This window comes from Gordionus sp. m RMFG-2023, chromosome 3 (genome assembly GCF_954871325.1).
Source record: "Gordionus sp. m RMFG-2023 chromosome 3, tfGorSpeb1-WG-v2, whole genome shotgun sequence".
Taxonomy (NCBI): Eukaryota; Metazoa; Nematomorpha; class Gordioida; order Chordodea; family Parachordodidae; genus Gordionus; species Gordionus sp. m RMFG-2023.
The window spans coordinates 48,563,890-48,577,471 of record NC_088777.1 but is presented as its reverse complement, the minus strand read 5'-3'; the positions used below and the strand labels follow the sequence as shown (position 1 = coordinate 48,577,471).

At 30.7% G+C, this 13,582-nt stretch overlaps 1 protein-coding gene across 9 annotated transcripts in view; it reads left to right on the top strand.

Moving 5' to 3' along the window:
- LOC135926213 (titin-like) overlaps positions 1–13,582 on the top strand; it is a 120,959-nt gene that overhangs the window by 94,148 nt on the left and 13,229 nt on the right. For all 9 annotated transcript variants that reach the window (XM_065461991.1, XM_065461990.1, XM_065461988.1 and 6 more), the window contains 16 exons: positions 625–930; positions 1,775–2,341; positions 3,081–3,614; positions 3,882–4,061; positions 4,241–4,345; positions 4,467–4,817; positions 5,620–5,901; positions 6,994–7,353; positions 7,801–7,976; positions 8,182–8,341; positions 9,181–9,323; positions 9,772–9,991; positions 11,764–11,991; positions 12,114–12,232; positions 12,664–12,831; positions 13,254–13,570. In XM_065461991.1, coding sequence (XP_065318063.1) covers positions 625–930; positions 1,775–2,341; positions 3,081–3,614; positions 3,882–4,061; positions 4,241–4,345; positions 4,467–4,817; positions 5,620–5,901; positions 6,994–7,353; positions 7,801–7,976; positions 8,182–8,341; positions 9,181–9,323; positions 9,772–9,991; positions 11,764–11,991; positions 12,114–12,232; positions 12,664–12,831; positions 13,254–13,570 — 4,216 coding nt within the window. The remainder of the gene's footprint in view (positions 1–624; positions 931–1,774; positions 2,342–3,080; positions 3,615–3,881; positions 4,062–4,240; positions 4,346–4,466; positions 4,818–5,619; positions 5,902–6,993; positions 7,354–7,800; positions 7,977–8,181; positions 8,342–9,180; positions 9,324–9,771; positions 9,992–11,763; positions 11,992–12,113; positions 12,233–12,663; positions 12,832–13,253; positions 13,571–13,582) is intronic.

Genomic DNA, 13,582 nt, shown 5'->3' with positions numbered 1-13,582 from the left:
TAATATAATTTTAAAAAAAATTTAATTATAAATAATATATTTTAAATTTATGTGAATATAAAATTTGAAGAATATTGACATAACTTGAATAAAGGTTAATGTTTATTTTATAACAATGATGATTTAGATTTTTTATAGATTTTTAAATGCAACAAATCAATATTTTTATTTTTAATGAACAATTTATATTTTATAAAATGTGAAAACAGATGTTTCCACATGATTTTTAATCATTCAATTAACATTTTTATACCATTCCATGTCGCCCCCCCCCCCTTTTATTCTTTATTAACAAAATAAAATGTGCATAATTAAAATTTCTTTTCCCTTTCCATAATTATCAATCTTCAAAATTCAAAGCATCTACCATTAAATTTGAACCAATCAAAAATAATCTAACCCAATATATCATAAACTCTGTGTTCTTCTAAAGAAGAAAACTTCACTCTAAATTTAAGAATGTTTTAGTGTTTTATCGGATTTTGAACCGTTCAAAGAAATTTAAAAAAAAAATAAAATAAGAATAACGGTTCGAAAATAAAATGTTACCTCCCATCTCCTACAAAAAAATTAAAATCCCTTTTTTAAATTTTATAAATCAACAACAATCTCTCTGCTTAACAGTGGCGCCCCACATAACGACATGCACGCTCAAGGATACAGATATAAATCCCGTGAGAGACAAGGTCTCCTTTTACGTCGCATTCAAGGGCTGCCCCAAGCCTAAGGTCCAATGGCTTTTAGATGGACAGGAGATGTCGACGTACGTCAATAATGTACAAATCCTCGGAGACAATAACGGAAGTAGCAGCGAAATCGTATTTACCAACTTGAACGATTCGAGATTAGCCGGGAAATCGGCTACGCTCACCCTTAATTTGGTCAATTCCGTCGGCAGCGACGCAAGGAGTTGTCTTATTCGTGTACTGGGTATAATAGCTTTCCTTTTTTTTAAAAAACTTTCTTTTGAAAATTTACTTTAAACTATTTATTAAATCAAAAGTGACTACTTCTACTCACAATTTTTATATATACATAGAGACCTGCAAAATCGTAATTTTTGAGTTCGCGGTCCAGTGCAAAAAAATTTTAGAACCAGGCACTGCCCATAGCTCGATTTTTTTTAAAAAAAAAACATTTATTAGAGAATCGATTTAAAATTCAAGATATTTATTTTTATTTTATTCTCTATTTTTAATTTTATATACATTTAATTTAAATATTCAATAACATTGATAATTTAATGATGTTTGATTTTATTACAAAATAGCAGAGTTGTTAAAAGATACTTTTTAAATGGATCTAGATACAGATACATCGTCTAAAATAATATCTAGATACCGATATCTTAATCAAGAATCTATCTAGATACAGATACCACATTTTTATATCTAGGTACAGGATCTAGATACTTGTATCTAGATCCTTTAACAACTCTGCAAAATTATATACGAAAATTAATAGCAAATGTTTTCAACCTGTTTTTTTTTGATTTAATTTAAAAATTCATTTTATAATTGTCACAAAAGGGAAAGATTGGTTATAAAATGTAACATTAATATTTTTGGCCCGATGGGTCTATCCTATATTGATTATCTGGCTTGGCTGACACGAGCCATCTTTGCGGGTCTCGAGTATACAACTCCCCAAATATATCACTTGAAGATAAAATATATATATCACAAAGGAATATATATTAGTTAATAAGTTTTTCAAATAACTCATTTGATTCTTTAATGATTTATCTATATATTTTTTTTTATTCAAAACAAAGGACCACCCTCGGCTCCGGAAGGTCCTTTAACTATCAAATTTGTCAGACCAGGCATATACTGTTTAGCTTGGACACCCCCGACTGAAACAGGTGGTTGTCCTGTCTTGAGTTACGTGGTAGATTGTAAGATAATTGACTATAAGCAAGGGTTAGATTTATTTGACGGGGGAACTCTTCTACACCCTCGAGAATTGAGAGATGACGATTCTTTTACAACGACAACGGAGCGTGAAGAGGACATCGAATCTGAAGTCACCGCGGAGTACGGAAAATTTTTATCGGCCCGTAGCGAATGGATAACGGTCAACGATATAGATGACATGGAGTTCCCTATTGTGTATGGGCCTGACGGCAACGCCTTGTACCAAGCAAAACCCAATTGTAAATTTCACTGTCTATCGCTCATTCCGAGGGAGCAAATAAGGCCTATCCCCTTGCCTGAGGAATTATTATCACTTCCTTTCCCTCCAAATATCAAGTTCATCTTCAGGGTAAGGGCCCTTAATTTGATAGGGGCTTCGAAACCACTGGTGAACGCTACGCCTATGACCATTCAATCCGAATTTGGTTTGTGGATTATATTTAATTCTTTTCATATCTATATTAAAGTTATATACCACTTATTAGTAAAAATTATGGTCTTGTCTTAGATCCAAGCTTACCCCGGATCAAAGATAATTGGAACAGTCTATTAGTATTAATTTTATATTTGAAAATTCTTTTAGTAATTTTTATTTTTTTAAAATATGATAGATACTTGATAAAATAATTATTATCTATGTTCATTCATTTTAAGGGGTTTGAATTGAATCATGTGACAGCATTCCATTTTTTAGTTATAACTTGTATTGTTTTCTTATTGGAAATCATATTTCTTTTTTGTTTTGTTTAATAAGATCCTCTACTTTGCAAAATATTTGCTCGCATTAAATAGATGTTGCTTGGCTTGTTTAAACTATAGATAGCGTGTGGTTATTTATAAACCTTTGGTTTCATATATGATTGAATGAAAACTCCCCTAGGAAGAAATATATCAAATAAAATAATTTTTAAACAATTTGTCGGCCAAGGCTGGACTGCTATTTACCAAAAGATCTTACTATTACTAAAATGGCATTTCGGATCAAATACTGTTAAAAAGACAAGTGTGTATAACGATCTGATTTAGGTCTAAAACCTTAGACCATATCGCCGACCTTCATTACTGTCCCTTTTTTGATAATTATTTTATCAGTAAAATATTTACCCCCAAAATATTAAATTTAATTAGTTTATAATATTTTTTATTACTACTTTGCTTCTCTAGATTTATATCCATCCCCAGGAGCTCCATTTATACAAGACAGTTCCTACGACTTTATCAAACTTTCGTGGGCACCAACCGATAAAGAAGGGACAAGACCTTTGCTGGGATATGATCTAGAGAGGTTAGAAGTGTCGGCATCTGATTTAGGGGTGGAATACATCAATGGTTCAATCATGTGTGTCGATACTGATTTGTTGAACCTTAGTCCTAATGAATGGCAGCTAGTCAATACCAGTGGTGTAATTAAGAAGGACAAAAAGAGAAGGTCTAAATATTCACCTGTAGACATTACTAAAGATTTGTGCTATGTGGACAAAGGAGTTACTCCTGGAAATGCTTATATCTATAGAGTGTTTGCTGTTAATTTTCAAGGAAGGAGCCTTCCCAGTCAAATAAGTAAAGTTATGTTAGCTCGCGAGAAACATTTCTCTCCAAAATTTATCCTTCCCACCGAGTTTGCCGATGTGTTCAAAGTTAAAGTTGACTCGTGCTTTGATATTAATGTTTCATATGCTGCCGATCCTGAACCTAAACGTATGTCTTTTTTTTTTATATTGAAAGGGGAACATTTTCTATTAGTATAATGTATAAAATACTTTAATTAAGCAAGTTATTATGATCGTATCATAATTAAATTACATGTCATTCATTTTTAATTTTTTTAAAAACTGGCAATCTCGAGGCTTAGGCAGTATTTTTCTGCTAAAATAAATTTAACGTTTTTAAAAATCGAATCAAATCGAGCTGTTTAAAAACAATATTTTTAATCAATGTTTCATCTCACTTTTGCCGTTCATTTAGTCATAGTCTACAAAGACGAAAATAAAATCATGCCTGACACTTCACTTTCTTGGAACGTCAATCAAGAACAAATCCAACTCTCCTTCCCCTGTTTTACCAAATGGAACATAGGGAATTATAAATTAGTCTTGGAAAACGAAATGGGAAAATGCAAGATCCAATTTGCAATGGATATATTAGGTATTTAAGATGTTTTATACTAATATTTGTAACTCCTTTATTCAAAAAACTGAGACTTCGAACCTCCCCTCCCCCCACCCCCTTCCTCAAAAAATAACAAGGAACAAAAAACAACTATAACAAATATTATGTTTATTAAATTAACTTTAATTTTAAATAATGTTACTTGTACTCATTAGGGGGTCCAAATGTGCCAGTAGGACCTGTATGTCACGAATTCACGGATGATTATGATTTGATCTTGACCTGGAAAGTTCCCAAGCAACTCATTGATGAAATTGATGGTTTTTAATTTTTTAGCTTAATCTTTATGAGTATTGATTGAATTTATTATAATGAATAAATGAATAATTGATAATATATTTGTAAATACTATTTTTTTTAAAATCGATGTTAATTATCAAGATTACCTAATAGAACAAATCGAGGGCTCCACGCTTCTTTGGACGCGGTGCGATTACGAACTAGTCCCAAAATCCAATTTTGAATCTGTATCCCTGAGCAACTCGGCTTTAATCAAACATTTGCGGTTCGGTCAAAAGTACAAATTTTCTATCAAAGCCAAAAGCACCTTCGGTGTTAGTGACCCACTTATAACAAATTATATTCAAATGCCTGCAGCGAATAAAGTTCCAGACCCACCAAGAGATATCGAAGTATTTGATGTGATGTCAGGTTCCGTTAAATTAAGATGGTCGCCTCCATTGCAGAACGAGTTGGGCGGAAGTCAAGAAGGAAAAATTCTTCCATTATTAGGTTTCGTGTATATTTTTTTTACACTTGAATTTGTTAAATATAATTATGATATTTTTGAATTCATGGGTTTTCTAGAAACATTTTTCAGAAATACGAAATAACGATGAAAAGTGGTTTTAAACTAGGTTCGAGTATTTTTTTATTATATCAGCTGATTATATTAAACAAAAATTATTTAAGATTTTTTTAAAGGCTGTGTCCTAAATGTTTTGAAAAAAAACAATTTACAAATTTTTGCAAATTAATAAAATTATGAAACATGTCCGAAATCTTCCATTATTTTTTTTTTACCAGAAAAAAACCAAAAATAAAATAGGAAATATAATATAACTTAATATATTAATTACTAGTTTTTTCATAAAAAATACCCAAGATTAAAAATTTTTTTTTATTTATATTTATTAATTTTTATATTATTTTTTTAAAAAAATAAATTTTTGTAAATGACGAATTTTCATTTTTACATTAAAAATTACATTATATGTTATTTATTTTTTTCTTCAAAATTTATAAATCTATTTATTTATATTTTTTGGATTTAGGATAGCCTAATATTAAAGAATTGATACAATTTAAAATAAACTTAACTATAATTAATAAAAAAAAACACTAACCTTGTAAATGTAATAAATTAAAGAATAACTTATGTAAAAGTTAAACCCTCTCCTAACTTAAATCTGGCCACGTTTATTTAGTTTTATATACTGTACTAATAAATTTAATTATTAACATAGATATTAATCCTTAATTAACTATAAATATATATAAAATGTCTCAAATATTCATGAAAAACAACATCTAGGATATCTCGTTCAAATTCAACGCAAGAAATTCTACGAGTCTAATATTTTACAATTGGAACCTCTTGCAATGGATGATGTAAGTTCCCTAAAAGTGGGAATAATTAACTTGGAAGTCGGCGAGTGGGTTAATATTAATACTTATCCTGATACTAGTACTGAAAAGTTGATACCGAATTTGTCGAAAGGGGATAAAGTGAGATTCCGGGTAGCGGCCGTTAATAAAGCCGGCTCTAGCGATTTTAGTTTTCCAACTGACTTTTGCGAAGTTAAAGATAAAATAAGTAAAAAATTTGTTTTTTTTTTGAAATTATATCCTGTTAATTATTTGGCATCATTATTATTAATATAAATTAGGATTCAGAGTAAAGCAATAGTATCATGGATATTATTTCGTTTCTTTTTCAGTAAATCTAATTTTTGTAAATTATTTATATCTTAATTGAAATTAAATTTCAGAATAAAAATAATTTTTGGTTCATTGGGAAAACTTTTTATGTTGTTAAATTTAAAGTTTTCGGATACTGTAGACTTATAGACAAAGCTCTCATAATATATTTATTTGGGTTTATTATATATTTTTAAATATATTTTTTGATTATTTTCGATTTTAACGGGTTTATGTTCATGTCTGGTGAGATTCCCTTGACGCAAGTGACTACCACTATTCAATCATCAAGTTTTAAACTATTTTGAAATGATCGGTCTGTTCGAGGATATTTAGTGTTCATGAGCTGCTCTTAGTCTTCGACTGATTGCCGTGGTTTTTACATGGATCCTATTCTAAACCCATACCACAGAGAATTTTTTAAACCTCCATTAGCTGCCAAAATTTTTGCATAATTAGAAAATGTTTTTACGGCTAAATAATCCATTGATTTATTTTTAAATTTTCATGATTATCATTTACAGTTTTTACAAAATATAATTGGTAGCGTCCAAAATCTAATTTTAAAATTTTAATGAAATCGTTATGTTAAATTTTTGATATTTTTAAAATTTTTTTCGAATTATATTTTGGACATGTTTCTCATTTTATATTTTTTAAAAAAAAGAAGCTTATTATTCTTTTTCGATCTTTCGAAATTTTGCTAATTTATTTTTGATATTTTGGACACAGACTTTCCCTACTATTATCTAAAAAATGATTAAATTTTGTCCGTTCATCTATTTGAATTTATTTAAATAATTTATTTTGTATTCTTGACAATAATTGGAAAAATATTTATACCTGTATTCGACTATTATTTTTATAATTTCCCTAACCCTTCTTATCTGTTTGTTCCAACTAAGTGGTTGATCAAAACAATTTATAAAAATCATTTTACTATTTCTTCTATAATTTTTGTTTTAACTTTATCATATTGTAATTACAGCGATGACCTCCTGTCCCAGACAACTAGTCCTAAAACCCCTGCCCAATTCTTCTATGATTCAGCTCTCGTGGGAGGTCCCATTAGATGAAGGAAATCTTCCTATCTTGAACTACCTAATAGAATATTCCTTAAATACGAATGACAACCCAAATTGGACTCCTACCTCTTCTGCTTATCTATCTCACCAAAGTAATACTAGTTGCTTGATTGATTTAAAGGAACTGTTACATTCAAGAAAGGGTCCCTTAGAAGATACCATTCAGTTTCGGGTTCTGGCAAGAAACGGCCAGGGTCTCGGGCCGCCATCTCTACCCATATGTTTGCACTCACCCTCATTGCCTTCCTCAAGGAATATCAATCGTAATATTTTACTTTCATTATATTATATCTTAAAAAACATCTCAAAAAAACATCTTTAAAAAATAATTTTTACGATGAATTTAATTATAAACTCTGTGAAATTTTTTATGTATGTATATCTATATTTATTTAGGTTTAAAGGTAAAAAAAAATAATTAATTTGTGCAATATTAAGCTATTAAATTTATTCTCCAAGTGTAATTCTTTAAATGCAACTCTGAGAACAATTATAAATTATGATCTTACAACTTTTCTAAATTTGAGAACCATTTCCACCCTATATTTTGCTTACACTGTTCATCTCAACGGGAGTCTTATATTAGTTAGAATAATATTTTTTTTAAGACATTTGATTATAGTTTAGATTTATTTTTCTAATAAATAAGTTCTGAATTAAAAGATATAAACACATTACATTATATTTTTTATGTTTAATATTTCGTATAGAATATCCTAAGATAACTTGTATACTTGAACCAGAGTATACCCTGATGGCGGGACACGAATTCGATATTAAAATTCCCTTTATATGCCCAAATACGGAAGCGGAAGACGTGAAAATAGATTGGAAAAGGGACGATATTTTGATGTTCCCTAATGCCGATGATCGCATATCTATTAATGTATATAAAATATATGTACACTTAAATAATTCGCTAATATTATATTAATCCTCCAAAACTGGTTATGACTTTGTGTGTATAACTATTTTTTTTTTCTAAAGTTATTTTGAGAGATAAGTTATTTTATTATTACAATATTATTTAATATACAACATCTATAGATATCAATATTTTTTTAAATTAAATTCTGAAAATTTTTCTTAAGAAATATCCACATTACACCGATTTCCGAATCAAGGAAACTAGCAGAGATGACCAAGGGAATTATTCCTTGATCATTACTAACCCATATGGTTCAGCCGAGATTGGATTCAATCTTATAATCAAGGACAAGCCAGCGAAACCGTACAATGTCAAATGCACTGGTTTGTAATAAATTTAAGAAATAAGAGTGAATCTTGTGATGATTCCTTAGTATAAAGAATTGTATCTTGGTTAAATGATTAATTTCTATAATTGGCACCACTTTTTATCATTTATATAATAATTGAGAAATTTTTTATATATCTATAAAACAAATAATTAGAATTAAACCCGTGACATTAGCATAGTCGTTGTTATCTAATGTGCCATGCCCTTCTAATTTATATAATAAATTTGTTATTTGAAGTTTGAAGTGTGTATTATAGAAAACATACAATATAACTAATTTAATATGAATGCAAATCAGATTAATCATTCATGATTAACTTTTACACTCACATATATACGTGCCTTTGGATCCTTATTTTTTTTTGATAGAATTTTTTTTTCACTATATAATAAATGGATCATTATAATCACCAGATACATATTTAAAAAGAATATATAAATAATTCGTTATTCTATTTTGAAATAATCTTTGTAGTGGGGAAAAAAAATTATCTTTATTTATATTTAAGTATATATAGCAGAGACCTGCAGGCCCGGCCTAAGCCCTTCCCGGGTACCCACGCCCAAAAAAAGTACCGGGCTGGGTCGAAAAAATTTTTAAAAGAAAAAATCTGGGCCGGGCTTTACAAATGGTCCTGCATGTCTCTGATATATAGCATGTTAGGAATCTATATGGTTTCAATCGCTTTACTCTATTTTTTTGATGAAATTAAAAAAATAGTAGGTCTAGCCCGAACCCGATTTATTTTAGCCGTTTATTTAATTTTAGAAAAATGATATCCAAAAAAATTTATATTACATATTTTTTAAAAAAAAATAATTGAAATTATAGAATGCACAGGCGAAAATGCATGGATAACTTGGAGTTGTGATTCAGAGTACGAAAATGATATTTATTACATGGTAGACATCAAAAATTTTAGTCAAGATAATTGGACCAATATAGACGATCATTTATTCAAAACCAGAATCAAAGTAAAAATTGCCCCTCAACATTTTAGCATCCTTAATACATATTAGAATTTAATTTAATTTTCTATATGAATTATAACTAAATTTACTCTATCGGGAGTGCCTTTAAAGGCTTCGTTCTAAATGAAGCATATCATGGATTCTATTTGGTTTTAAGGAAACGTTTCAAATGCTAAAATTTCTATGAGCGATAAAAAATTTATCTTTGAATCCTTCTGAGAATCCGAACCATAGTCCAAATTTGAAATTTCCAAGAACAAAATTTTGGGTGATTCATTTTAGGAAAAAAAACCCTAAAACCTAGAATCCTAAAACTTGCGTCAAATCTAAGAACCGGGATTAGAACTCATTTTTTATCAAAATTATCTAATAAACTCTTCTATCGCTCATGTTTATATATATTTGCTATTCATTTATTATGCATATATTAAAATACTTATGATTACATAAGATAACGGATCTAACAATAGATGATAAATATGAAATTCGGGTCTCGGCCAACAATTTATACGGACAAAGTGAATACGCCATTATGGCCAGTCCTCTGCATTGCAAATACCCATTCAAAGTTCCGGATTCTCCTGGAATTCCATTTGCCGATGTGACTGGAAAAGACTTTATAAGGCTCAAATGGCAAACACCGTACAGCGATGGCGGGAGTAAAGTATTGGGTAACAATTAATATAATTTGTTTCACAAAATAATTTCATGATATATAGAGAAGAAATGTCGTAATCGGGGTTTTTTTTGCGCAATAATTTGGATTTGTAGCAATTGCGCATGAATTTGATTTTTGATTTATATTATTTGTAAGACTCATGATGAGGCTTGTTTTATTATTTTCAAGAATTATGTATCAATATTATTTAGATTATATTTTTATTTACCGTAGAATGACGCGACGAAAACTAAAAATAATTTTTTTTTTCTTTTCGCCTTCGTCTTCTTTTTCCTCCCCCCCATCGTGATTGAACCCCGTCAATCACGACATCTCCCCCCTTTATCTGACTTCGCTGACTCCAACAACTGTCTGTATTCTTCTTTTCCCACCCGTAACACTGGCGTGTCCGGCGCCATTTGTTGATATCTACCCCTCGTTTCTTGCTCCGATTGTATCGCTCTGCTATCAGAAGAGGCTGAGGTTGGTTCCAACTCTTTTCGGGTGTGTCCTCCCACCGTTTCATACCGCTCCCTGGGACACCACCGGCGGATATGTCCCGCCGTTCCACAACCATAACATATAACCCGGTCTCTTATAGAAGGAGCAATGGGGGAAAGCAGAGAAAGAAGAAAAAAATAAGAGAAGGTAAATGATTATTTGATATAGGTATGTAGACCTTGGTACTCATCTGATGCGTAATACGATAATCAGCGCGGATGTAGAACCACTCGCTAGTGAATGGAGGGCTCTAGCACAGGCACGGGAGCAATCGAGGTGGGAAGAAGACCACTGGAGCGCTCAAGGGAAACAGTACGCGAAGAAAGAGACCGGGTTATATGTTATGGTTGTGGAACGGCGGGACATATCCGCCGGTGGTGTCCCAGGGAGCGGTATGAAACGGTGGGAAGACAGACTCTAAAAGAGTTGGAGCCAACCTCAGCCTCTTCTGGTAGCAGAGCGATACAATCGGAGCAAGAAACGAGGGGTAGATATCAAAAAATGGCGCCGGACACGCCAGTGTTACGGGTGGGAAAAGAAGAATACAGACAGTTGTTGGAGTCAGCGAAGTCAGATAAAGGGGGGAGATGTCGTGATTGACGGGGTTCAATCACGAAGGGGGGAAGGAAAAAGAAGACGAAGGCGAAAAGAAAAAAAAAATTATTTTTAGTTTTCGTCGCGTCATTCTTATTTTATACATTTTTTTTTGTGTGTCATGATTACCTTATTTGGGAATAGAATTTATTATTATTGTAAAATTGAATATATTTTTAGATAGGGATTTTTTTAGCTTCCCTATAAAAGGAAAGCTAAAATCGTGAATAATTATTTTTTTTTTAAATTATAAAATTCATTTTCATGTTTTTGTGAATTGTTTTATGTAAATAAAGTTAAAAAAAATAAATAATCAGTCTCTAGTTATTCTATTATTCATAAATTTGAGGGATCATAATTTTAATATTCGTAAAAAACGGTCACAACGTCTAGTAGGTGCCGAAAGCTTTGAAATTTGTCCTAAATTATCATTATTTTCATTTTTATCTTAGTAAAATAAAAGTGTAGAGTATTTACTAAAGAAAATTATTCTCCAGGAATGAGTAAGCAATACAACAATTGTAAAGTGAAGATTTAGCTCATAGATGGCGCAAGAGTCTAGACGTGAGCCGTTTAACAACACTAGGAGAGTAATATATATTTGGAAAAAAACTTAAAAAACTGGGTTTATTTTTAACGTAATAATAATTTATCGCAGAATCTTAATTAAAACAAAAAAATACGATTAAGGTTATTTGATAGAGCAAAGAGACGAATTCGCTTTCGAACAATTAGAAAAATCGGCCGAAAACATGTGGATCGAAGCTAAAATCAAAGAGCAAATCGATCAGAATATCGTAATAATAACTGATCTATTACCAGAATTAGGATATCAATTCCGTGTTTCCGCATATAACAAAGCCGGTCAGGGTCCATGGTCACAGGAATCAGACATTTTGGCTACCAAGACTCCTACCAGTTAAACATAGCTGCTTTCTTTTTTATAAAATATATAATCTTTATTCTAAAATGATATTTATTCTCTTCTTTATACACAATTTTTTCTAGTTTTTTCATTTAATATATTTTTTAAACTTAAGTTACTCCTCGAATCTTAGAAGAACGCGTTGAAAAGGATGTAGTAGCTTTTAGGGGAACGGAATTTCATTTGGTGGTTCCTTATCAAGCTTACCCCAAACCCTTAGCTACATGGACCAAAGTTTTAATAAAAAAATTTTTTCTTGTCATTTAGAAATTAATCGTATTTATTTATCATAATATTTTATCGAATGTGATTAAAACTTTAGAGCGTGGACCACTTTTACCCCATATTTATAACCCCACTCCCTCCCAATTAGAGAATATAATTTTGGGAGGTTTACACTATTTAGGCCACTATTCCCAACGCCCACTTATTTTTCATATAAATTTTCAACAAAACACTTAGGACGGGCTGCATCTTAAAACATTATCGCTTACGAAAAGTAAAATTAATTTAGGACATGGTTAAAATGTAATAAATGATCATTACAAATTATAGCAATAAAGTCAAAGTAATAAAAAAAATTGGATATTTTTTAAAAAGATGTACGTAATATTTAAAAAATAAAATGTTAAATTTTTATATTAATCCTTTATTTTAATATACAGGGAAATTTAGAACTTCCTATAGGATATAATACAAAATTTTGTTCTCTGAGCGAAGATCATTGCAACACCATTCTGTTAATTCATAACATCGACTTCTCTGATGCAGGAACTTATTGTTTGACACTCAGGAACGATAAAGGCTGGGATAGTATTTTCATCAAAATTAAGGTTTTTTTTATGAGTATAATTTTCTACTAATTAAAATCGGTATAATTTAGTATCTCGGCTAAGTTTCCCAGTATTTTTACTTTAGTATACATCAATTTATATATGTCGTAAGGGATAGAGGAATTCATGGAGAATCTTTAAAATTTAAATCATTCGCGCTTGTTTTTTTAAATTTTGTAAAGACTAATTTTTCCGGAATTGTATTCCAGCACATGTACCCTATTAATTTCAGGCAATATCTACTAAAATCTATGGGAAATTAAAGATCACAATTGTCGTAAATTCACAGGATTACGTAATAGTACTATATACATGCTGATGGGATACAAATTTGAAGTCTTAAAAAATTTTAACAAAAAAAGTGCCATATATTAACTAATAAAATGGTAGAATTAAATATATATATTTTTTTACAAAAATAGGTTGTAGGTCCTCCAAATTCCCCAGCTAAGCCCCTTACCGCTATCATTAAGGATAAGAATTCCGTTAGGCTATCTTGGAGATACACCGAGGCGACTGCATCAGGTCAATCTAGCAGCGATAATCCGACTCACTACATGGTCGAATATAAAAAAATGAACGATGGCACCGGTTTGAACGGTATCGACTCGATTAATTATCGTGTAAGGAGCACGATATCTCCCTTAAGCGTCAGGGGAAGAATGGAAAGAGAAACTTCGGTAGGTTCCGACATTCCTGGCCCGTGGTTTCAGTACCCAGATACAACTATATTAAACAGGTATTTATTTCC